This window comes from Nerophis ophidion, linkage group LG01 (genome assembly GCF_033978795.1).
Source record: "Nerophis ophidion isolate RoL-2023_Sa linkage group LG01, RoL_Noph_v1.0, whole genome shotgun sequence".
Taxonomy (NCBI): domain Eukaryota; kingdom Metazoa; phylum Chordata; class Actinopteri; order Syngnathiformes; family Syngnathidae; genus Nerophis; species Nerophis ophidion.
The window spans coordinates 41920672-41945628 of NC_084611.1; the positions used below are offsets into that span (position 1 = coordinate 41920672).

The window sequence follows — 24957 nt, forward strand, 5'->3', positions numbered from 1 at the left end:
TCAACTTTAGACATGTCTGTCGATTTTACATTTGAACTATCATTTTGTTTGTTTTATGCTCTTTTGTCAAAGTAAACATTGATGTTTTTGTATGGCAACCACACAAAATATGCAACATTTTCCACATAAAACATTTTAAAGTGAAATATTACAAATAATTGGAGCGTTGAATAGGTCAATAATTCATTATAACATTTATTTATTTATTTTTTGAGCAATGACAAAAAAAGAAAAATAAAGATTGACAAAACAAAATAAAACAGCCTGCAATAGCAGCTTTGTGTCAACATTGCGACTTGTTCTAGTTAGATTTCACCTCATTCCACTTTTTAAATTTTTATTTATTTATTTTTGCTATAGCATTTCCTGAATGTGTGGTGAGCCGGTAAACAAATAGCTGCAGGCCACGTTTTGGACACCCCTGGATTATAGTGTACATTGTACAATATATATAAACAACTTTAGCTCTAAATTAAAGCATTGCAGTCTCTAATACAAAAATATTATCAAGTAATTATTTACAGAATGTTAACAATTGACTTCAGGACAACACAATATTACTTTCAGCAGCATGTTTTAAATTTTATATTTGATAATCCCAGGCCACTCACTTCCGTTGTCAACGTGCGTCACTTCCGTTGCGATCATTGTGGGCGTTCCGTTACTGAGTCCCGGGTTTGGATCTACTAGCAAGAAGAAAGTGCAGACCGTCACCTGCAATCCCACTTTATTCCGGTTTTAATCCAGTTTAATTACGAAAAAATGTTGAAAGAGCTAGTGAAAGAACGCCTAATGGTGGCAGCCGATGAAATATTCGCGCTCTTTGAAAGAACAATGGCGTCGTACGAGGAAGAACTTTCTCGAACGAGAGAGGAGAAGGAGCAACATCTTCAACAACTGGAAGCTTTCAGCCAGATTCGCTTGATGTTACAAGATGGAGGTATGTTTATGTCCCGCGTTGTCACGTCACACACGTTACATCGCACTTGTGTGAGCTGTTTTGAACCGAACGTGCTTTATATCTTCGAGGCGTGGGTTTACGAGGCAGACGAGGTTACTGCGGTTAAGACAGCCGCACCTGAATTTAAAATGTGCCTATACGTTAGACATTACGGTAATTGAGCTAAAAAGCTAATATTTAAAGAGATAAATTAATATAAAATATGTAAAGCATTGAAATATAAGAGGTGTATCTCAACCAAGTAATATAGGACTATCATCCTGTACTGTTTGGGGTCAATAGGTCACATGACCTGGAAGCTATTGAGCAAAAACGCTAATATTTACAGGAATAAATTCTTATAAAATATGTAAAGCATTGAAATAGAAATATAAGAGGTGTACCTCCAATAGCCCTTATAGGACTATTATCCTGCAATGTTTGGGGTCAATAAGTCACATGACCTGGAAGCTATTGAGCTAAAAAGCTCATTTACAGTAATCAATTCATATAAAATATGCAAAGCATGGAAATTGAAATTTAAGAGGTGTATCTCCAATAACTCTCATAGGACTATTATCCTGCAGTGTTTGGGGTCTCTAGGTCACATGACCTGGAAGCTATTGAGCAAAAACGCTAATATTTACAGGAATAAATTCATATAAAATATGTAAAGTATTGAAATAGAAATATTAGAGGTGTATCTCCAATAGCCCTTATAGGACTACCATCCTGCACTATTTGGGGTCAATAGGTCACATGACCTGGAAGCTATTGAGCAAAAACGCTAATATTTACAGGAATAAAATCTTATAAAATATGTAAAGAATGGAAATTGAAATGTAAGAGGTGTATCTCAACCAAACCATATAGGACTACCATCCTGCACTATTTGGGGTCAATAGGTCACATGACCTGGAAGCTATTGAGCAAAAACGCTCATATTTACAGTAATAAATTCATATAAAATGTGAAAAGCATTGAAATGGAAATATTAGAGGTGTATCTCCAATAGCCCTTATAGGACTACCATCCTGCACTATTTGGGGTCAATAGGTCACATGACCTGGAAACTATTGAGTAAAAACACTAATATTTACAGGAATAAAATCTTATAAAATATGTAAAGAATGGAAATTGAAATGTAAGAGGTGTGTGTCAACCAAACCATATAGGACTACCATCCTGCACTATTTGGGGTCAATAGGTCACATGACCTGGAAGCTATTGAGCAAAAACGCTAATATTTACAGGAATAAATTCTTATAAAATATGTAAAGCATTGAAATAGAAATATAAGAGGTGTACCTCCAATAGCCCTTATAGGACTATTATCCTGCAATGTTTGGGGTCAATAAGTCACATGACCTGGAAGCTATTGAGCTAAAAAGCTCATTTACAGTAATCAATTCATATAAAATATGCAAAGCATGGAAATTTAAATATAAGAGGTGTATCTCCAATAACTCTTATAGGACTATTATCCTGCAGTGTTTGGGGTCAATATGTCACATGACCTGGAAGCTATTGAGCAAAAACGCTAATTTTTAAAGAGATACATTTATATAAAATATGGAAAGCATGGAAATAGAAATATAAGAGGTGTATCTCAACCAACTCATATAGGACTAGCATCCTGCACTGTTTGGGGTCAATGGGTCACATGACCTGGAAGCTATTGAGTAAAAACGGTCATATTTACAGTAATAAATTCATATAAAATATGAAAAGCATTGAAATAGAAATATTAGAGGTGTATCTACAATAGCCCTTATAGGACTATTATCCTGCAATGTTTGGGGTCAATAGGTCACATGACCTGGAAGCTATTGAGCAAAAACGCTAATATTTACAGGAATAAATTCTTATAAAATATGTAAAGCATTGAAATAGAAATATAAGAGGTGTACCTCCAATAGCCCTTATAGGACTATTATCCTGCAATGTTTGGGGTCAATAAGTCACATGACCTGGAAGCTATTGAGCAAAAACGCTAGTATTTACAGGAATAAAGTCATATAAAATATGTAAAGCATTGAAATAGAAATATAAGAGGTGTATCTCCAATAGCCCTTATAGGACTAGTATCCTGCAATGTGTGGGGTCACTAGGTCACATGACCTGGAAGCTATTGAGCAAAAACGCCAATATTTACAGGAATAAATTCATATAAAATATGTAAAGTATTGAAATAGAAATATTAGAGGTGTATCTCCAATAGCCCTTATAGGACTACCATCCTGCACTATTTGGGGTCAATAGATCACATGACCTGGAAGCTATTGAGCAAAAACGCTAATATTTACAGGAATAAAATCTTATAAAATATGTAAAGAATGGAAATTGAAATGTAAGAGGTGTATCTCAACCAAACCATATAGGACTACCATCCTGCATTATTTGGGGTCTATAGGTCACATGACCTGGAAGCTATTGAGCAAAAACGCTAATATTTACAGGAATAAATTCATATAGAATATGTAAAGCATGGAAATTGAAATATAAGAGGTGTATCTCAACCAATTCATATAGGACTATCATCCTGCACTGTTTGGGGTCAATGGGCCACATGACCTGGAAGCTATTGAGCAAAAACGCTCATATTTACAGTAATAAATTCATATAAAATGTGAAAAGCATTGAAATAGAAATATTAGAGGTGTATCTCCAATAGCCCTAATAGGACTACCATCCTGCACTATTTGGGGTCAATAGGTCACATGACCTGGAAACTATTGAGCAAAAACGCTAATATTTACAGGAATAAAATCTTATAAAATATGTAAAGAATGGAAATTGAAATGTAAGAGGTGTGTGTCAACCAAACCATATAGGACTACCATCCTGCACTATTTGGGGTCAATAGGTCACATGACCTGGAAGCTATTGAGCAAAAACGCTAATATTTACAGGAATAAATTCTTATACAATATGTAAAGCATTGAAATAGAAATATAAGAGGTGTACCTCCAATAGCCCTTATAGGACTATTATCCTGCAATGTTTGGGGTCAATAAGTCACATGACCTTGAAGCTATTGAGCAAAAACGCCAGTATTTACAGGAATAAAGTCATATAAAATATGTAAAGCATTGAAATAGAAATATAAGAGGTGTATCTCCAATAGCCCTGATAGGACTATTATCCTGCAATGTTTGGGGTCTATAGGTCACATGACCTGGAAGCTATTGAGCAAAAATGCTCATATTTACAGGAATAAATTCATATAAAATATGTAAAGTATTGAAATAGAAATATTAGAGGTGTATCTCCAATAGCCCTTATAGGACTACCATCCTGCACTATTTGGGGTCAACAGGTCACATGACCTGGAAGCTATTGAGCAAAAACGCTAATATTTACAGGAATAACATCTTATAAAATATGTAAAGAATAGAAATTGAAATGTAAGAGGTGTATCTCAACCAAACCATATAGGACTACCATCCTGCACTATTTGGGGTCAATAGGTCACATGACCTGGAAGCTATTGAGCAAAAACGCTAATATTTACAGGAATAAATTCATATAAAATATGTAAAGCATGGAAATTGAAATATAAGAGGTGTATCTCAACCAACTCATATAGGACTATCATCCTGCACTGTTCGGGGTCAATGGGTCACATGATCTGGAAGCTATTGAGCAAAAACGCTCATATTTACAGTAATAAATTCATATAAAATATGAAAAGCATTGAAATAGAAATATTAGAGGTGTATCTCCAAAAGCCCTTATAGGACTATTATCCTGCAATGTTTGGGGTCAATAGGTCACATGACCTGGAAGCTATTGTGCAAAAACGCTGATATTTACAGGAATAAATTCATATAAAATATGTAAAGCATTGAAATACAAATATAAGAGGTGTACCTCCAATAGCCCTTATAGGACTATTATCCTGCAATGTTTGGGGTCAATAGGTCACATGACCTGGAAGCTATTGAGCAAAAACGCTAATATTTACAGGAATAAATTCTTATAAAATATGTAAAGCATGGAAATTGAAATATAAGAGGTATATCTCAACCAATTCATATAGGACTATCATCCTGCACTGTTTGGGGTCAATGGGTCACATGACCTGGAAGCTATTGAGCAAAAAGGCTCATATTTACAGTAATAAATTCATATAAAATATGTAAAGCATTGAAATTGAAATATATCAAATAAAATAAAATCAAATTTATTTATAAAGCACATTTAAAATTTACCACAGGGGTAGCCAAAGTGCTGTACAATGGACAGGTTAAAAGATAATACGAAAACAACACAACACAAACAGAACATGATAAAAAATAAATAAATAAAACATAATAACATAAAAACAGGTTCACAGCAGGTGTATAATGGGGCGCCATTGCAGGATGGATATCACTTAGTGTTAAAAGCCAAGGAATAAAAGTGTGTTTTTAAGAGATATTTAAAAACAGGAAGAGGGGAGGCTTGTCTAACACTCAGAGGTACGTCGTTCCAGAGCTTGGGAGCAGCAGCAGCGAAAACTCTGTTACCTCTAAGCTTCAGCCTTGTGTCAGGGACCGTCAGTAGCAGCTATTTATATAAAAGGTGTATCTCCACTAGCCCATATAGGACTATCATCCTGCACTATTTGGGGTCAATAGGTCACATTACCTGGGAGCTATTGAGCTAGGACAAATCACCACTCACACACACATCTTCATTCACACAAATACACACAATACCACTTCACACACAGTTAAGGCAATAAAATCAGAGAATCACATTTGCATGCATATACACATGTATAATCACAGAAGAAAAAAAACACACAGCCATTATTTGCTTTCAATAATAACATGATTTTGCAATACATTCACACTTTTTTTTCCAAGACCCCAGAGCTGCCATTACACCTCTGTCAACACAGTTTAAAGTAAACAGAAACACACATTCTCACAAAAAAATTATATTCAGATGACACACAGAGACACAAAGACACACACAACCACACATTGGTGAGAATTTATAGAATGGCAGAAAAGACTCTTGTCATTTCTATTATCCACAATACACTTTGCTGTTGATTACAATAGCTCAACACACCTAGGAGCTATGTTACCTTAGAACATAACACAAGTGCACTTTAGGCAATGGGAACACTTGTGCCTCAGATCATGAATCTGTATGGATTATAAACTCATTTCTACAACTGACATAAATTGAATCACTAAATATCCCAGTCAGTGTGAAATACTGAATGCGGGGCCATGAAAACCATAAAAATTGCTGAGCACTGTAACAATAAAGTAAAAGGTGTAAGTCAACCAGCCAATCATGTATTAGTATTCCTGGTATCTCAGCAATAAAATATTTATTTTTTTAAATAGGAGGGTTGAAATGTAAAAAAATTAAAAAATAAGTGAAGGTGATAAAGCCAGTAAGATAGTAAAATCATGTATCGTGTTGCATATAAGCAACAGGTCACATGACCCGGAAGCTATGTTCCCTCTAATTTTTCATGTGTTTGAGCAAACGCACAAACTCCCTGAGCATTCAGTGGAGCACGTGTGAGCAACATCAGACATGCACACTGTGGCCACACCAGCGTCACACCTGTCCCAAACCTGACATCATAACAATTTACATCCATCCATCCATCTTCTTCCGCTTATCCGAGGTCGGGTCGCGGGGGCAACAGCCTAAGCAGGGATACCCAGACTTCCCTCTCCCCAGCCACTTCGTCTAGCTCTTCCCGGGGGATCCCGAGGCGTTCCCAGGCCAGCCGGGAGACATAGTCTTCCCAACGTGTCCTGGGTCTTCCCCGTGGCCTCCTACCGGTTGGACGTGCCCTAAACACCTCCCTAGGGAGGCGTTCGGGTGGCATCCTGATCAGATGCCCGAACCACCTCATCTGGCTCCTCTCGATATGAAGGAGCAGCGGCTTTACTTTGAGCTCCCTCCGGATGGCAGAGCTTCTCACCCTATCTCTAAGGGAGAGCCCCGCCACCCGGCAGAGGAAACTCATTTCGGCCGCTTGTACCCGTGATCTTATCCTTTCGGTCATGACCCAAAGCTCGTGACCATAGGTGAGGGTGGGAACGTAGATCGACCGGTAAATTGAGAGCTTTGCCTTCCTGCTCAGCTCCTTCTTCACCACAACGGATCGGTACAACGTCCGCATTACCGAAGACGCCGCACCGATCCGCCTGTCGATCTCACGATCCACTCTTCCCTCACTCGTGAACAAGACTCCTAGATACTTGAACTCCTCCACTTGGGGCAGGGTCTCCTCCCCAACCCGGAGATGGCACTCCACCCTTTTCCGGGCGAGACCCATGGACTCGGACTTGGAGGTGCTGATTCTCATTCCGGTCGCTTCACAATTTACATGTTTTATTAAAATAATTTTCTGATATAAGTGATTTTGCCCTCTTACAATGACAATAACAAAAAAAACATGTTTTTCATGAGCTATGTGCTAGTGTTGTTTGTCTGGCTGCGGGTCCTGCCTTTAAAAGAAATGTTACCCCTTTCAGAGATTACATTTAGTTCCTGTAACTTTCTGTCTGTAAAATACATCTTTTTATTAGCATTTATGAAATCTAGTGACAATATTTCATGAATAATATCCTTAGATTAACATTCTTAATAAATGGCAGTAAAATAAGCACACATCTGATTGTGTAGTCAGAGTGTTACAACCTGGCATTTACACATTGTGTGGCGTTGGGGTTGTCCGACTTTTTGTGTGGCCATAAACGCAGCACTGGCTAAGTGCCATGAGTGCGTGTGTTGGTGCAGGTAAGAGAGCGAGCGGCTTCTATTGAAACGACGGATGATAAAGTTGGTTTAAGCATGGTTTGTATGGCAGAAAATTACCAGTTTTTATACAAACAAGTTTTTTTAACTTATGTTTTTGGTGTGGTTACAAACAGTTTTGCTCAATAAAGTGATTGATGGAATTCAGACGATAACTGAACTGTGTTGACAAAGATTGTTTTATTCATTGGGGCCACTCTTGTTGTCACCTGTCACTCAGAGTTGCATTGCAAAATCATACTGAATAAATTGTAATGTGTTTATTTTGTTTAAAGTTCAAATGGGATTTTTGATTTCCTGCGCGGCATTAATTTGCTGTGCGCAGAAGACGCGTGAGCAGTGCGCAATTGCGCAGGCGCGCACCTTAGAGGGAACGTTGCCCGTAAGCGATACTATTAAAAATTAAATAACTATCCTATCACAGTATGTCCATCAACAATTAAATGCTATGATGGAAATAGCTTTTTCAGCTCCAATCTTGATTCTAAAATAAAACATACCCCTCGACAAAAAATAAACCCTGAGAGTATCAAACACTCGTTTCGTCATAGTGAAGCACGATAAAACACACGACATTCTATAAAGTCGAACGATAGGATACTCAGCTGACTTCAGTTGAAACCTTTCTCCAGCATGGGTCATTTTAAGAAAGGCCAAACGCAGAAAAATCAAGACCTATAGCAGCTTACCGGTGGTAGAGAAAAGTTGGTGTCTATTTTTCTAAAATATTATATAAAATCACATAATGTGACACCTGAGCAATGGTTGGCAATCACTGTTGATGCCTTCCAAACAACAAACAAAAACTACCGGTCGTGGTTAAAAATAATTTGGACTACTGACAGAAGAGGACTCCGGACGGAGGTTCTACAAGGTATGTTTATTTGTAAGGCCACTATATAAGATAATAAGGGGAAGATTTCTCAAACAGAGAGACAATTAAACTTATGGCTGGGCCCTATGCGGCTGACGAGCACGAGACCCAGACGAATATTATTGCACGCCTGGCTTATGCCTTAAACTCTGTCAAAAGTTAAGTCTGAACCTTGTATCCTGGTCATCTTTAGGGTCAGATATGATCATCGATTGTCCATATTGTTAGCTATTTTTTAAGTCTCAGATATATGTATAGTCAGATATAAGCCATATGTATATGTCGGATATAAGCCAAATGGGCATTTCATTTGTTATAGCACCCCTATGCGTGCGCAGAAAAAGGGTAAATGAGAAAACTTATTGTAAGATGACATTTTTTTCATAATAACGTGCTTGTTTTTTAACTGATGTTGTCATGTCCGAACACATTATTTGTTTCTTTTAGTAGGATCTATATTACTTGTACACACCTCGCCTATGGTAAAGACGAGATGTATGGGCGGAATGATTCTATTGCGGGGTTTCTTATTTTGTAAAGAATAGAAGCAAATCGCCTTCAAGATGCACACTATGCTACATTATAGAATAGAAACATGCATTTGGCTGAGATGCATAGGCAGAGCAGATATGTTCTGTGATGTTCAACCTTATGTCAAGATTAAATGGGGGGGGGCATTACAGTTATAGAGATGTTCAAATTAAATGAAAGAAGTAGAAAAAATGTCATTAAAATCATTGTAAAATAAAGCAAATTGCAGGGGGTGCTGAATGTTATTATGGCCATAAGGGCTTCAGTATTCAATTTGGTAATCAATATAATGATTGATATGGTGATCTATTTAATATTTAACCATTTAGAAAAGCATCCAAGAAAAAAGGAGACATCTGACAGCCCAGATAATGACAGAGAGCAAGATTGCCCACAAGGGCCCTTGGAGCAGACAGGAGCAGAGGATGGACGCATGCATGATAATGCACAGGATGACGCTAATAACACCCTCCCCAAATCTCCCTCAAATCCGAATCCCACCCAACCAAGTCTGGATCTTCTGTTGAGGATACAGGCTCATCCCCAGAAATGTGTAAAACTGTCTCAGAGTCTGACTCAGACAGCTTTGTGTCCTTGCCAGAAGAGAGACAAAACAAATACTCAGTCCTCCATGGATGAAAGCAAAGAGGTAAAATTCTATTGTGCATCCATCCATCCATCCATTTTCTACCGCTTATTCCCTTTCGGGGTCGCAGGGGGCGCTGGCGCCTATCTCAGCTACAATCGGGCGGAAGGCAGGGTACACCCTGGACAAGTCGCCACCTCATCGCAGGGCCAACACAGATAGACAGACAACATTCACACTCACATTCACACACTAGGGCCAATTTAGTGTTGCCAATTAACCTATCCCCAGGTGCATGTCTTTGGAAGTGGGAGGAAGCCGGAGTACCCGGAGGGAACCCACGCATTCACGGGGAGAACATGCAAACTCCACACAGAAAGATCCCGAGCCTGGATTTGAACCCAGGACTGCAGGAACTTTGTATTGTGAGGCAGACGCACTAACCCCTCTGCCACCGTGAAGCCCTCTATTGTACATGTATGAAGTAAATTATGCTTCGATAACTTTGTACATACTCACTGTATACCATGTTATACTCTTTAATCTCTAATAAACACTATAGATAATTTTAGTTATTTTTTTATGTGATATACCAACATAATACATAATATAGTGGATTCCCACTTATCATGGTAATAAGTGGAGATTCCAGTAACCAAATTTTAAATAATTTATTATTAATTAATTTTGAATACTTTGGTGAATACTTAAAATGCAAGTGTCAGCTTCGAATGCTTTTGGTGTATTTACTGTATTGTAACCAAAATTTCAAAAACTTTTAACAGGATACCAGCAGTCCCTCCAAAACATCGCCAAAGTTCTTCATCCATAAGTTGCCTGACGAGCCATGCTTCTTTTTTGTATCACGCACAGATTGGACCCAACTTCGCCGTAAACAAACAAAAAAACAATTCAAAACGTTGCACTGGACGAATGTTATTGCGAAGGGCATAAGACGGGTTCATCCATATTGTTCTTTTGGATTTAAGAGACACAGAGGCAAAATAATAGGCTCAAAGAAAAAGTGTGCAGCATTCACCTGTGCTGGATACTGCCTTTTCAAAAACTGCTGTGTCCAGGTGGATGTAAAGATAGTTAATGAATCTTCACTCAAAGCAGAGGTAATTTTTCAGGGTGGCATAGTGCGGCACAATTATGATGAGCTGAAGAGAAGGCCAATCAGAGCAGATTCCAGACGTGGACTGGCAGAGAAACTCACCTCCAAACCTCCAAGAGCTATATATCTGGAGAGCTTGAGGAGTTTGAAGAGGGATGTGGTTGATTCCGGATGCAGGGATGATGTGCCAACCCCGGGTGTTTTGAAAACGGTTGGATATTTAGAAAGGGAAAAAAATCGTCTCCACAAGAATGAAATGATCAGTATGCAACTGATGTCTGAACCAGAAAAAGACACAGAGAACAAATTAATACAAAAAATCATTCATCTGCCAAAAGGAGTCATGCTCTGGTCGAAAAAAAACAATTCACTTTTTTTATCAACGTGCAAAGAGTGACACTGTTTACTTGGATGCAACAGGCAGCATCATTAAAAAAGATAAAGGAGACAATTCACCTTTTTATATCTATGAACTTGTTATACGACATCCGCTGAAAGGATGCTCCCCAGTGCCGGTAGCAACATTTGTTACATCGGAACATACAACAGCATTAGTGTCATACTTTTTGGGGTCTTTCATCACCAAGTGTATAAAATTGCATGGACGTACAATGAGGCAAAAAGCGATGATGTACATGTGTGATGGCTCAGCAGTTTTAATGCAGTCCATCGCATACAACCTTTGTGGCCTGAGTCTAGCCGAGCTGCTCACACAGTACTATGCCATTGTGACTGGACAAGCAAAGGAGAAGGCGATCGGTCTTCCAATCTTGCATCGATGCTTGAGTCATGTGATGAAGAATGCCAAGGGTTTCTGCAAAAAACAGTTAGTGTAGTCTTTACTTAATGTTATTTGTTTTAATTATTTTGATTGTTGGCTATCTATATATATATTTCTCAAAACAATCTTTCGTACAGGGCTGGAAAACACTACCTCCTCTGCATGCATTTGATTGGAATGATGACACAGTCCACTATACTCAAACAGCTGGATGAAGTTGTATTGAGTGCTGTCGTGGTCTTGTCCAGTCCAGCAAGTGGGGAAAATGTTGAAAAACATTTTAAAAACCTACAAACAATTCTCACCTCTACTGTGCAGCCTGTCATCGATGACACTACAGAGGAGGACTTTGTGGTAATTTATATTGTTGGGAATGTTACATTTACCAGTCTAGTTTTCTTACTTTTGGTTCTGGATCAGTTAGGACTTCTGTCATGTTTTCTTTGTGTTTTTTCGTGTGTATTTTTTAACATTTTGCTGGTGTTAATGTATTTCTTAGAGTAAAGAGGGACTAGTTGTTTGGAATCGTTGGAGGAACTTAAACTTTGAATATTGATACATTGACATCGCAAGCCACGCAATCAGTATATAAATTATTGCATTGATCATAGAGGCATGATTTTGTAAGTTATGAATGGTACTGTCAGCAAATACTGCAACACATCGACAAATCCCAAATGTCATTAACATGGATCAAATTGTGTCTCACACAGGTTGAATCGAGTCCAACACCATTCGATGAGCACTTTAGGGAGGTAATCGAGCAGGCACCACTGGACACACATGGAGAACCAAACAGCTACCACTGCCCCATCCCAAATGTCATTAACATGGATCAAATTGTGTCTCACACAGGTTGAATCGAGTCCAACACCATTCGATGAACACTTTAGGGAGGTAATCGAGCAGGCACCACTGGACACACATGGAGAACCAAACAGCTACCACTGCCCCAACTTCATAATAATATTGCTTGGGTTTTCCACAGAGATTATCTGAGGATGAGAAGCACTGTGTTTGGGAAAAATGAATGGGGGAGAGTCAGCTGGAGAGGACTGACCATGGAGCACCCAGTGCAGTGTGATACATGTAGTTGTTGGGTCATCGTCACCATGGTAATGACTGTGTGGATGTGTGTGTGCTTTTTTGCAATATCTATGTTTGTTAATCAAATTTTATCATTCTGATTTCTGGTGCCTAACTGAAAAAAAATGAAAATAAATTGTGACGTTGTTGTCTAAATGAAGGTCCAACTACTGTTTGTTAAATGGGCTAAGGAATTAAAGTCTTATTGTTGGATCTACTGCACAAAGTAACAAGGACAGAAAATGATGCATGAATGACATATACGTTATTGAAATTAAGACAGTTGCTCTTTTTACATTCACCAGTGGAGTCAATCATTTCCACAAGGTACCATATTAAATTGATGTGACGTTGTGCAATATGATATTTCATACATTTCAGTATTTTGTGTGATTTTGGTGTCTTGGTTCACGTATGAATGTATTACAATGTATCAAAAATGTTATCTCACTATCTTAAATATGTAATTTATTGAAGAGTATATAATTGAAACATCATCAGTTATAGTGATGTCAAAAGACAATTTTATGAGTCAATTTTTTCTAATATGACATGCTTAATTCTGCATCTATGTGTAGATGGCGAAAGCAGTGATTGAGGCATATCCATCATTGCCACAAATGTCCTTTAACACATTGAAGACAGAGATCGCCTTACAGAGGAGGAAGTTTGCCCTGGATTTGCTGAATGGTACAGGTTTACAAGTCACCTTTTTATATGCTCCATACAAGACAGTTCATCTTATCATGGAAAAAAAGTAATTCAAACACATCCTAATACATAGAGTTAAAGAGTTTACATACAATGTATAAATACGTAAATAATTACATATAGTACAATAATTTTACAGTGTTTTGTCTGATGTGTCAATGATTTTTGAATAAGGATTTTCATTTAGATATCCTGTACATCACTTCTCAACTCAAAATAATTTGTGCAAACGGAAGCAGAAGCTGTATGAGGAAAATAACTTATTCCTTAATATAATCCTCAATGGGCTATCATAATCATGGCGATTAAATGCATTAAAATACTTGAAAACCACTCTTAAAAAAGAGTGAATGATTTGAAAAGCTACATATAATGGGAGAGCAACATATTTGGTGATTAAGTGTTCATATGTTAGTAATAACAGACTTTGGTTTGGTTTCAGTGCTTGACCCTGACAGCATTTGTGCACTGTGCTCTGCCTCAAAACCACCTGGAACAGGGCCACCAATTACTAATTGGGTGAGTATAATTTGTGGACTTACAACTTTTTGGATGGATTGTAATTGTTAATGTTATAGCACACATTATGTTAGCTACAACTAGTAATGATTGTCTGTTTCACACTTAAATTTATCTGCACATCAGATAAAGATTCTGTCTTGGCCTGCTCCATTTTACAGATCCAGTGCAACAGCTGTGAGAGGTGGTTTCATGAACAGTGTCTGAATTTTGGCAGAGGCAAATCCAAAAACCAAGGGCAGGAACATGGAACTGCGACTTGTGCAAATAGCACACACACTCATTGTGTCGCAGTGTGTGCATTTTACTATATTTGTGTGATTAGGTTTGTGTGGATTCAAACTGTGTTGATGGTGGTGTAGTGTTAGCTCTTTGTTTTTGTATATAAATTTGGAATATTTTGTAAATTCCAGTTATTATTTAAAGCAACTGAGCAAATCAGATAATTGGTCAGTAGGTTTTTATTCTTCGGTGGGTTCAAGAGTGTATGCGCACGGACATGTGTGTCTGTTTTTTCGTTTTAGCTCTATATCTCCCAGGTCATGTGACCTATTGACCCCATACAGTGCTAATTGATAGTCCGATATGGGCTAGTGGAGATACACTTCTTATATTTCAATTTCAATGCTTTACATATTTTATATGAAATTTTCTCCTTAAATATTAGCGTTTTTGCTCAATCGCTTCCAGGTCATGTGACCTATTGACCCCAAACATTGCAGGATAAGAGTCCTATAAGGGCTATTGGAGATACACCTCTTATATTTCAATTTCAATGCTTTACATATTTTATATGAATTCCTGTAAATATGAGCTTTTTAGCTCAATAGCTTCCAGGTGATGTGACTTATTGACCCCAAACATTGCAGGATAATAATCCTATATGGGTTGTTTGAGATACACCTCTTATATTTCAATTTCATTGCTTTATATATTTTATATGAATGCATTTCTGTAAATATTAGCGTTTTTGCTTAATAACTTCCAGGTCATGTGACCTATTGACCCCAAATAGTGCAGGATGGTAGTCCTATATGGGTAGGTTGAGATAAACCTCTTACATTTCAATTTCAATGCTTTACATATTTTATATGAATTTATCTCTTTGAAAATTAGTGTTTCTGCTCAATAGCTTCCAGGTCATGTGACCCATTGACCCCAAACAGTGCAGGATGATAGTCCTATATGAGTTGGTTGAGACACACCTCTTACATATTTATTTCAATGCTTTACATATTTTATATGAATTTATCTCTTTAAAAATTAGCGTTTTTGCTCAATAGCTTCCAGGTCATGTGACTTACTGACCCCAAACATTACTGGATAATAGTCCTACAAGAACAATTGGAGATACCCCTCTTACATTTTAATTTCCTTACTTCACACATTTTATATGAATTTATCTCTTTAAAAATTAGCGTTTTCGCTCAATAGGTTCCAGGTCATGTGACCCATTGACCCCAAACAGTGCAGGATGATAGCCCTATATGGGTCGGTTGAGATACACCTCATATTTCAATTTCAATGCTTTACATATTTTATATGAATTTATATCTGTGAATGTTAGCGTTTTTGCTCAATAGCTTCCAGGTCATGTGACCTATTAACCCCAAACATTGCAGGATAATAGTCCTATAAAGGCTATTGGAGATACACCTCTTATATTTCTATTTCAATGCTTTACATATTTTATATGAATTTATTTCTGTAAATATGAGCATTTTGCCCAATAACTTCCAGGTCATGTGACCCTTTGACCCCGAACAGTGCAGGATGATAGTCCTAAATGAGTTGGTTGAGATACACCTCTTATATTTCTATGTCAATGCTTTAAATATTTTATATGAATTCATTACTGTAAATATGAGCTTTTTAGCTCAATTACTTCCAGGTCATGTGACTTATTGACCCCAAACATTGCAGGATAATAGTCCTACAACAGCTATTGGAGATACACCTCTTACATTTCAATTTTCATGCTTTACATATTTTATATGAATTTATCTCTTTAAATATTAGTGTTTCTGCTCAATAACTTCCAGGTCATGTGACCCATTGACCCCAAATACGTGCAGGATGATAATCCTATATGAGTTGGTTGAGATACACCTCTTATATTTCTATTTCAATGCTTTACATATTTTCTATGAATTAATTCCTGTAAACATTTGCTTTGTAGCTCAATAGCTTCCAGGTTATGTGACTTATTGACCCCAAAATAGTGCAGGATGATAGTCCTACATGGGTTGGTTGAGATACAACTCTTATATTTCAATTTCCATGCTTTACATATTTTATATGACTTATCTCTTTGAAAATTAGCGTTTTTCCTCAATAGCTTCCAGGTCATGTGACTTATTGACCCCAAACATTGCAGGATAATAGTCCTATAGGGGCTATTGGAGATACACCTCTTTTATTTCAATTTCAATGCTTTACATATTTTATATGATTTTTTCTCCCTAAATATTAACTTTTTAGCTCAATAGCTTCCAGGTCATGTGACCTATCGACCCCAAACAGTGCAGGATGATAGTCCTATAAGGGCTATTGGAGATACACCTCTTTTATTTCTATTTCAATGCTTTACATATTTTATATGAATTTTTCTCCTTAAATATTAGCTTTTTAGCTCAATAGCTTCCAGGTCATGTGACCTATTGACCCCAAACAGTGCAGGATAATAGTCCTATAAGAGTTATTGGAGTTACACCTCTTACATTTCAATTTCCATACTTGACATATTTTATATGAATTTATTGCTGTAAATATTAGCATTTTAGCTCAATTGCTTCCAGGTCATGTGACCTATTGACCCCAAACAGTACAGGATGATAGTCCTATATGAGTTGGTTAAGATACACCGCTTATATTTCAATTTCAATGCTTTACATATTTTATATGAATTTATCTCTTCAAATATTAGCGTTTTAGCTCAATTACCGTAATGTCTAACGTATAGGCATATTTGAAATTCAGGTGGGGCTGGCTTGACCGCAGTACGAGGTTGCCTTGGAAAAATAAACGTGGCCCGCCATCGATGACAAAGATAGCGCTGAACGTGCACGGCTACTTGTTTCAACCCAATCCACTTTGTTTGTATATTACATTTAAACAACAGAAATGTTTCCAAAGTGCTGTACAACAATATTAAAGGCCTACTTAAACACACTACTACCGACCACGAAGTCTGAAAGTTTATATATCAATGATGAAATGTTAACATTGCAACACATGCCAATACGGCCTTTTTAGTTTATTAAATTGCAAATTTAAATTTTGCGCAAAGTACCCTGTTGAAAACGTCGCAGCATTTGGAGAGCAAGTGTGGGACAGTACAGAGAGTTTAGTTGTGTGCTATCGTTGCTACATTGATGCGAGGGACGTGGACAGCACGAGGTTGACGTGTTAATTGCACGCGCTCACGGACTAGTCGACAGAGAGGTGACCCAGGACGAGGCTGGTTCTCGCGTACATGTCATCATTACGCGACGTTTTCAAAAAAAAAAGTCCTGGGAAATTTAAAATTGCAATTTAGTAAACCAAAAAGGCCGTATTGGCATGTGTTGCAGTGTTAAAGGCCTACTGAAACACACTACTACTCACCACACAGTCTGATAGTTTATATATCAATGATGAAATATTAACATTGCAACACATGCCAATACGGCCTTTTTAGTTTACTAAAGTACAATTTAAAATTTCCCTGGAGTTTCGTCCTGGAAACGTTGTGTAAAAAAACGTCACAGGTTTTCAGGAAGTATGAGCGCTGCACACACACACACACACTGCTAAAAGTCGTCTGCTTAAACGGCATAATTACACAGTATTTTGGAGATCTGTGTTGCTGAATCTTTTGCAATTTGTTCAATTAATATTGGAGAAGTCACAGTAGAAAGATGGATTTGGGAAGCTTTAGCCTTTAACCACACAAACACACGGTGATTCCATGTTTAAAATTCCTGGAGGTGAAATGTTACTATGGATCAGAGCGCGGTCAAGCGAACATGATTCAAGACAGAATGTCAACCAGCAGGTTTCGGTGAGAAAATTGTGGTTAAAAAGTCGCTTCTTACCGGAGAAAAGCTGAGCTTCTGTCGTCCATGCAGCTGCCATCGACTCCCCTGAGACACTGCGCGTCAAGACACCCGTGGAGACACCCTTCCGACTATCAGGTACTATTTAACTCACTAAAACACTAGCAACACAATAGAAAGATAAGGGATTTCCCAGAATTATCCTATTAAATGTGTCTAAAAACATCGAAATCCGTCCCAATTGCGTTTTTAAAAAAAAAAAACTTTTTATTATTGTTTTTTTTTCTAGTCCGTCGCTATCAATATCCTCAAACACAAATCTTTCATCCTCGTTTAAATTAATGGGGAAATATCGTTTTCTCGGTCCGAATAGCACTTTTTTTTGGAGGCTCCCATTATAAACAATGTCAATATGTGAGGAGCCCTCAACGGGTGACGTCATTGTCTGCGACTTCCGGTAGAGGCAGGGCTTTTGTTTTAGCACCGAAAGTTGCACACTTTATCCTGGACGTTCTCTACTAAATCCTTTCAGCAAAAATATGGCAATATCGCGAAATGATCAAGTATAACACATAGAATGGACCTGCTATCCCCGTTTAAATAAGAAAATTTCATTTCAGTAGGCCTTTAATATTTCATCATTGATATAAAACCTATTTCAGTAGGCCTTTAATATTTCATCATTGATATAAAACCTATCAGACTGCGTGGTGGGTAGTAGTGGGTTTCAGTAGGCCTTTATTTTAGTGTTGTTTTGATATGTCATCTTAGTGACATCATCGCGTTGCATTGTGACGGATTCATATGTTTTTAGAGACATTTACTAGGATAATCCTGGGAAATCGTTGATCTTTCTATTGTGTTGCTAGTGTTTTAGTGAGTTTAACAGTACCTGATATAATGCACAAAAGTGCACTAATAACTTGTTTTAAAGCCTACTGAAATGACATTTTCTTATTTAAACGGGGATAGCAGGTCCATTCTATGTGTCATACTTGATCATTTCGCGATATTGCCATATTTTTGCTGAAAGGATTTAGTAGAGAACATCCACGATAAAGTTTGCAACTTTTGGTGCTGATAAAAATGCCTTGCCTGTACCGGAAGTAGCAGACGATATACGCGTGACGTCACGGGTTGTGGAGCTCCTCACATCTGAACATTGTTTACAATCATGGCCATCAGCAGCGAGAGCGATTCAGACCGAGAAAGCGACCATTTCTCTATTAATTTGAGCGAGGATGAAAGATACGTGGATGAGGAAAGTGAGAGTGAAGGACTAGAAGAAAAGACTATACAGTGGGAGCGATTCAGATGTTAGTAGACAAATTTACTAGGCAAATTCTGGAAAATCCCTTATCTGCTTATTGTGTTACTAGTGTTTTAGTTAGATTATATAGTCGTACCTGTACAACCTGAAGGTCGGCCCGCACCTTTTTTCAGCACCAGTCGACAGGTGGTGGCGATGCCCATCTCTGCCCTTCGCAAGGGACCCTCTTCGAAACACGATCTTTCGAAATAATCGCTGCATAATACACTGTACTTTGTGTGTGTGGTCCAATCCAACCGTATTTGCTAGACCGCTCTGTTCCATAGTAAAGCTTCACCGTCATCTTTCGGGAATGTAAACAATGAAACACCGGCTGGGTTTGTGTTGCTAAAGGCGGCCGCAATAAACCGCTTTGCACCTACAGCTTTCTTCTTTGACGTCTCCATTATTCATTGAACAAATTGCAAAAGATTCAGCAACATAGATGTCCATAATACTGTGGAATTATGCGATGGAAACAGACGACTTATAGCTGTGAACGGTGCTGGAACAAAATGTCTTCTACAATGCGTGACGTCACGCGCATGCGTCATCATACCGCGACGTTTTAGCATGATACTTCCGCTCGAAATTTAAAATTGCAATTTAGTAAACTAAACCGGCCGTATTGGCATGTGTTGCAATGTTAAGATTACATCATTTATATATAAACTATCAGACTGTGTGGTCGGTAGTAGTGGGTTTCAGTAGGCATTTTAAATGTCTCTGACAATCTTGCACTTTCTGTTCTGAAATGACATAAAGGTTTTTGCCACTGCTTAATAACTGTTTCATAAATACACTTTTAGTTGTGATTTCCCTCTCTGCATGAAAGTTTAAAAGTAGCATATAATAATGCAGTATGAAGAAGAATGTTTTAATGTAGACACATAGAATCATCATACTGCTGTGATTATATGCATCAAGTGTTCATTCAAGGCTAAGGCAAAATATCCAGATATATATTGTGTATTGCGATATGGCCTAAAAATATCGAGATATTAAAGGGGATCATTATCACAATTTCTGAAGGGTTAAAACCAATAAAAATCAGTTCCCACTGGCTTATTTTATTTTTTCGAAGTTTTTCACAAAATTTTACCCATCACGCAATATCCTGAAAAACGGCTTCAAAGTACCTGATTTACACCATCACTATATCCACCCGTCTATCGTCCTGTGACGTCACTGTGTGAAACCACCAGAAACAAACATGGCGGAGACCCCAGAAAGGTATAGCATAGTAGCTCGGATTCAGATTCGGATTTCAGCGGCGCAAGCGATTCAACAGATTACGCATGTATTGAAACGGATGGTTGGAGTGTGGAGGAAGATAGCGAAAACGAAATTGAAGAAGAAACTGAAACTATTGAGCCATATCGCTTTGAACCATATACAAGCGAAACCGACACGACAGACAGCGGCACGGGAGGACGCGAGGACGAATTTGGCGATCGCCTTCTAACCAACGATTGGTATGTGATTGTTTGGCATTAAATGTGAGTGGAGGGAAAGCTCAAATATAGCTACAAATGAGGCATAATGATGCAATATGTACATACAGCTAGCCTAAATAGCATTTTAGCAACGATTAGCTTGCAGTCATGCCGTGACCAAATATGTCTGATTAGCACACTCCACATAAGTCAATAACATCAACAAAACTCACCTTTGTGCATTCATGCACGTTGGAAATTCATCTGCTTTGAGTGTAGCAGGATATCTTGCCATCTCTGTTGTAGCATAACTGTCGTCAGTAAAGTGTGCGGAACAAACGAGGGACTTTCGCATCTTCTGGCCACTGGTGCAACTTAAATCCGTCTGTTCGTGTTCTTACACCTTCCGACAACACACCGACGAGGCATGATGTCTCCAAGGTACGGGAAAACAGTCGAAAAAATGGAAAATAACAGAGCTGATTTGACTTGGTGCGTGTAGTTAGATTGAGAAAATGGCGGATCCGCTATACATTGTGACGTCACAGGCTATCAATTGAAAGCCGTTTAAATCGCCAAATTCACCCTTTTTAGAGTTAGGAAATAGGTTAAAAAAACATATGGTCTTTTTTCTGCAACATCAAGGTATATATTGACGCTTACATAGGTCTGGTGATAATGTTCCCCTTAAAAAAAAAGGCAATATCGCCCAGCCCTAAATGGAATACTATATTTTGTCCACTGACACATCTGCAATCAGTGAAGAAAACACACTGATGTGTTTAAAGCTGAAGTGTGTTTGTGTCCTGCAGACATCCAACTGGTTGCTAATCGCGGAGAATGTCCCCCTCAACCGCAGACGGAACCTCAGCCCCCCCACATTAAAGAGGAAGAAGAGGAACTTTGGATCACCCAGGAGGGAGAGTGTCTTTTAGGGTCGGGGGAGGCTGATCCCGCCGAGTTGCCACAGACTGTTGTCCCTGTGAAGACTGAAGACCATGAAGACAAACTACCTGCGTCCTCAGAGCTTTATCGCAAAGGGGCGGTGCCTCCAAGCAGCAGCTCACCACAACACATGACAACAGAAGCTGATGGAGACCGCCGTGGAGGATCACAATCAGACCACCTCTTAGCGCCACTATCAGATTGGGAGGACACAACATCACAGGATACTGCCCTGGACAACACCCACAAACCTTTGCGCAGCGATACAAAGGGGGATGAACACTCTGAACGCTCCAACAAGATGACTGGTAAAAAGAAAATTGTCTGCTCAATTTGCAATAAAAGACTAGCTCGAATAAAGGATTTGGTTCATCACCAAAGAAAACACACAAAACCGGAGCGTTTTAGTTGTTCAGTATGTGGCAAAATCTATTGTTACAAATCTGTTTTGACTCGACACATGCAGACGCACAACGTAGGAAAAACTTTCAGTTGTTCGGTGTGCATTAGAACGTTCCCCCTTGAGTCAGCAATGGTAGCACACATGGCAAAGCATACAGGCGATACAGCCTATGAGTGCTCGGTTTGCTCTAAAGGCTTTTTGTATAGGAGTGATTTGATTCAACACATGGAAATACACAAAGGAGACAAACCTTTTCCATGCCCTGTTTGCGGAAAAAGATTTTTTCGCAATTCCGTTTTGTCGTCACACATGAGAACACACACTGAGGCACCCATTTAGTTGATCTAAAAACTACCAAAAGGGGGGTCGGTCGATTGCCAAGCATCGCAAAAAAATACATATTTCTGTATTTTTCAGATTATAAATCGCTCCGGAGTATAAATCGCACCGGCCGAAAATGCATAATAAAGAAGGAAAAAAACATATGTAAGTCGCACTGGAGTATAAGTCGCATTTTTGGGGGAAATTTATTTGATAAAATCCGACACCAAGAATAGACATTTGAAAGGCAATTTAAAATAAAGAATAGTGAAGAACAGGCTGAATAGGTGTTCGTTATATGACGATTGCCGTTTTCTGCTGCACGTTTCACTACTTCCAGCTTGTAACTTGGAGTACATGATTACCTTTTCGGTGCCATTTTTTGTTCAGCCCTTCTCAGTTTTTATAAGTTACCGCCAATGTTGAAATGATCCATTTTCATAGGTACGGAAGTAATAGCTCGTGACATCTTTTTTTTCACAATGCACTTCTGCCATGACCCGCCCCCGCCTAATTTTTATTGGTTGACGTGTGTGTGTGTGACAATTGCTGATATACGCCTAGTCTCTTATGGGAATGAGATAAATAACCTTATTTGATATTTTACGATATTGCGTTAATAATTTCACACATAAATCGCTCCAGAGTATAAATTGCACCCCCGGCCAAACTATGAAAAAAACTGCGACTTGTAATCCGAAAAATACGGGGAAAACATCCAAGGGTTTTGTGAGATGACCACGGACTGGTGTGAGCTTAGCATGAAGAACAAAAAAACGAATGGCAAATGAAAACAACACTGATATTGGAGTTTTTCCTCACTTTCCTTGTTTTGAAATACACAAGTGTATAGTGTTGTCATTAAAACAGTGTTTGTGTTTTGCAAATGTTTGATATAATAAAACTGAAAAAAGAACTGGAAAACATTTATATTTTTCTGGTGTAATCCTGCTGAATGAGAAGTTGCGGTGTACATGCATACAGAGTATAAGTTACAATTACATCATTATTAGTAAATGACACCTTGATCCACTGTAGTCAGTGTAAAGCGTGTATAACAGTGTCAAATCACTGTGGCCTCACAACAAAAACACATCCGTTAATGTCTAAGCCGTGAGTGCAGGTAAGCATGAGGGCAAAAAAAAAAAGGTAAGACAAAGATTAGAATATTTAACAGAAATGTGAAGTCAGTCCTACTCCCAACAAAATCCAGTCGTTGGTCAACACTTGTCTGCGACAAATCCTCCAGAGCCACTGGCCCAAAAGATTTGTGGCAACTGTTAGGTTCAAACACTGATGACATCTATTAAACAAGAAAAAAGGCAAATAATCAAACAGAGACAGAATTAAATTTGGACTCAGATCTGAGGAGAGACATGGCAACTGTAGTATCTGTACAGTTCTACACCACGCTCTGCCAAAAGATTGTACTCCTCCTTTACTTGACTTTCTCCCCCCTCCTGCCCACTGCTGCTTCCTGAGGGAAGTGAGTCGTAAACAGCGTTGCCTTCGGTTACCGAACAGTTCGAAAAGAGTTTGTGAAATAGTTCAAAAAGAGTCCCCATAAAATTATTCAAAGAGAGTCCCATAAAATAGTTCAAAGAGAGTTCCACAAAGTAGTTCAAAAAGAGTTTGTAAAATACTTCAAAAAGAGTTCCTCTGGAGGTTGGGCAGATCCTGCCATCTGTCCGCTTTGAAGTCCCGGTGGAGTTTTACGAGCCTTCTTCTTGGTTGGTTTCAAAGACAGCCTTTTGTCTTCTTGTCAGGAACACAATGTAATACAAAGTTTTTTGTGATAATTTGAAACAATTATTCTAAAAGCAACGCACCAACCAAAAACCAGCAGAAGAAGACACCCTCAAACAGCTTTGGAGATGGATAGGCCATACTCTTCATAAAGCACCCTCAAGTGGAACCCCCAAGGGAATGCTTAGAGAACTCTTGTACTGTAGACGGCCTAAGCCCCAGAGGGGTAATAGGTGAAGGTAAAGTAACTAAGTGGTTTTATTTTGGCTTTATCTTTAACTGACATGAAATAATGTGAAAATGTTTATTCCTCCAAATAATCACATTCTGTTGTTTATTATGTTTGGAGTTGCCATACATGGCTCCAGACAAACTGTGTACTCGTACTATTTTAAGTGTCACCCTTAAGCATATATATTTTAACTGCAGGGGGGTAGGCTGTGGTGACTTCATGTGTTAGATTTATGACATTTGTTTATTGTATTAGACATGGATCCGAAATAAAACAAATATTTGTTTTAACCTCTTAAGGCCCAGGCTGTTTGTTTACATGCTTTTTGTTTTTCTGTTTTTTATTTGGGCTTATTGGACCTTAATTAGAATGAAAACTAAAATTCATCTTTTAATATGATGTTCTTAGTCCATAAGTACAAAACGTGTACTTCATGTGTAGTGACATGCAAAATTTTGCCACCCAAACACCTAGGGAGGTGTTTCGGACACGTCCGACTGGTAGGAGGCCACGGGGAAGACCCAGGACACGGGAAAACTATGTCTACTGGCTGGCCAGGGAATTCCTCGGGAAGACCTGGACGAAGTGGCTGGGGAGAGAAAA

The 24957-nt window shown here is 38.4% G+C and overlaps 1 protein-coding gene and 1 long non-coding RNA gene across 7 annotated transcripts; one reads left to right on the top strand and one right to left on the bottom strand.

The window, feature by feature from the left end:
- Positions 1-626: 626 nt before the first annotated feature.
- LOC133554521 (zinc finger protein 12-like) lies at positions 627-24652 on the top strand. Of its 6 annotated transcripts, none has more exons than XM_061903393.1 (9): positions 627-940; positions 11747-11963; positions 12323-12364; positions 12465-12506; positions 12598-12724; positions 13274-13391; positions 13849-13925; positions 14087-14218; positions 21520-24652. In XM_061903393.1, the coding sequence occupies exons 2-9, from the start codon at positions 11875-11877 to the stop codon at positions 21640-21642; spliced, it is 750 nt and encodes a 249-aa protein (XP_061759377.1). In that variant the 5' UTR covers positions 627-940; positions 11747-11874; the 3' UTR covers positions 21643-24652. The 6 variants fall into 6 exon arrangements, with proteins under 6 accessions (XP_061759377.1, XP_061759385.1, XP_061759405.1 ...); XM_061903401.1 differs by having other exon boundaries at positions 13274-13385; XM_061903421.1 differs by having other exon boundaries at positions 14087-14250; positions 21520-21650.
- On the bottom strand, positions 11461-21550 carry LOC133554539 (uncharacterized). Its single transcript, XR_009807137.1, has 2 exons — positions 20941-21550; positions 11461-11642 (listed from the first exon to the last, which is right to left on the bottom strand). It is a non-coding gene; the product is annotated as an uncharacterized LOC133554539 (long non-coding RNA).
- Positions 24653-24957: the final 305 nt, after the last annotated feature.

Excerpts from the sequence above, each read along its gene's own strand:
- LOC133554521 (XM_061903383.1), top strand. The coding sequence starts at position 763 with ATGTTGAAAGAGCTAGTGAAAGAACGCCTAATGGTGGCAGCCGATGAA. Across the intron at positions 941-21,519 it reads CTTGATGTTACAAGATGGAG|ACATCCAACTGGTTGCTAAT; the intron begins GTATGTTTATGT and ends TGTGTCCTGCAG.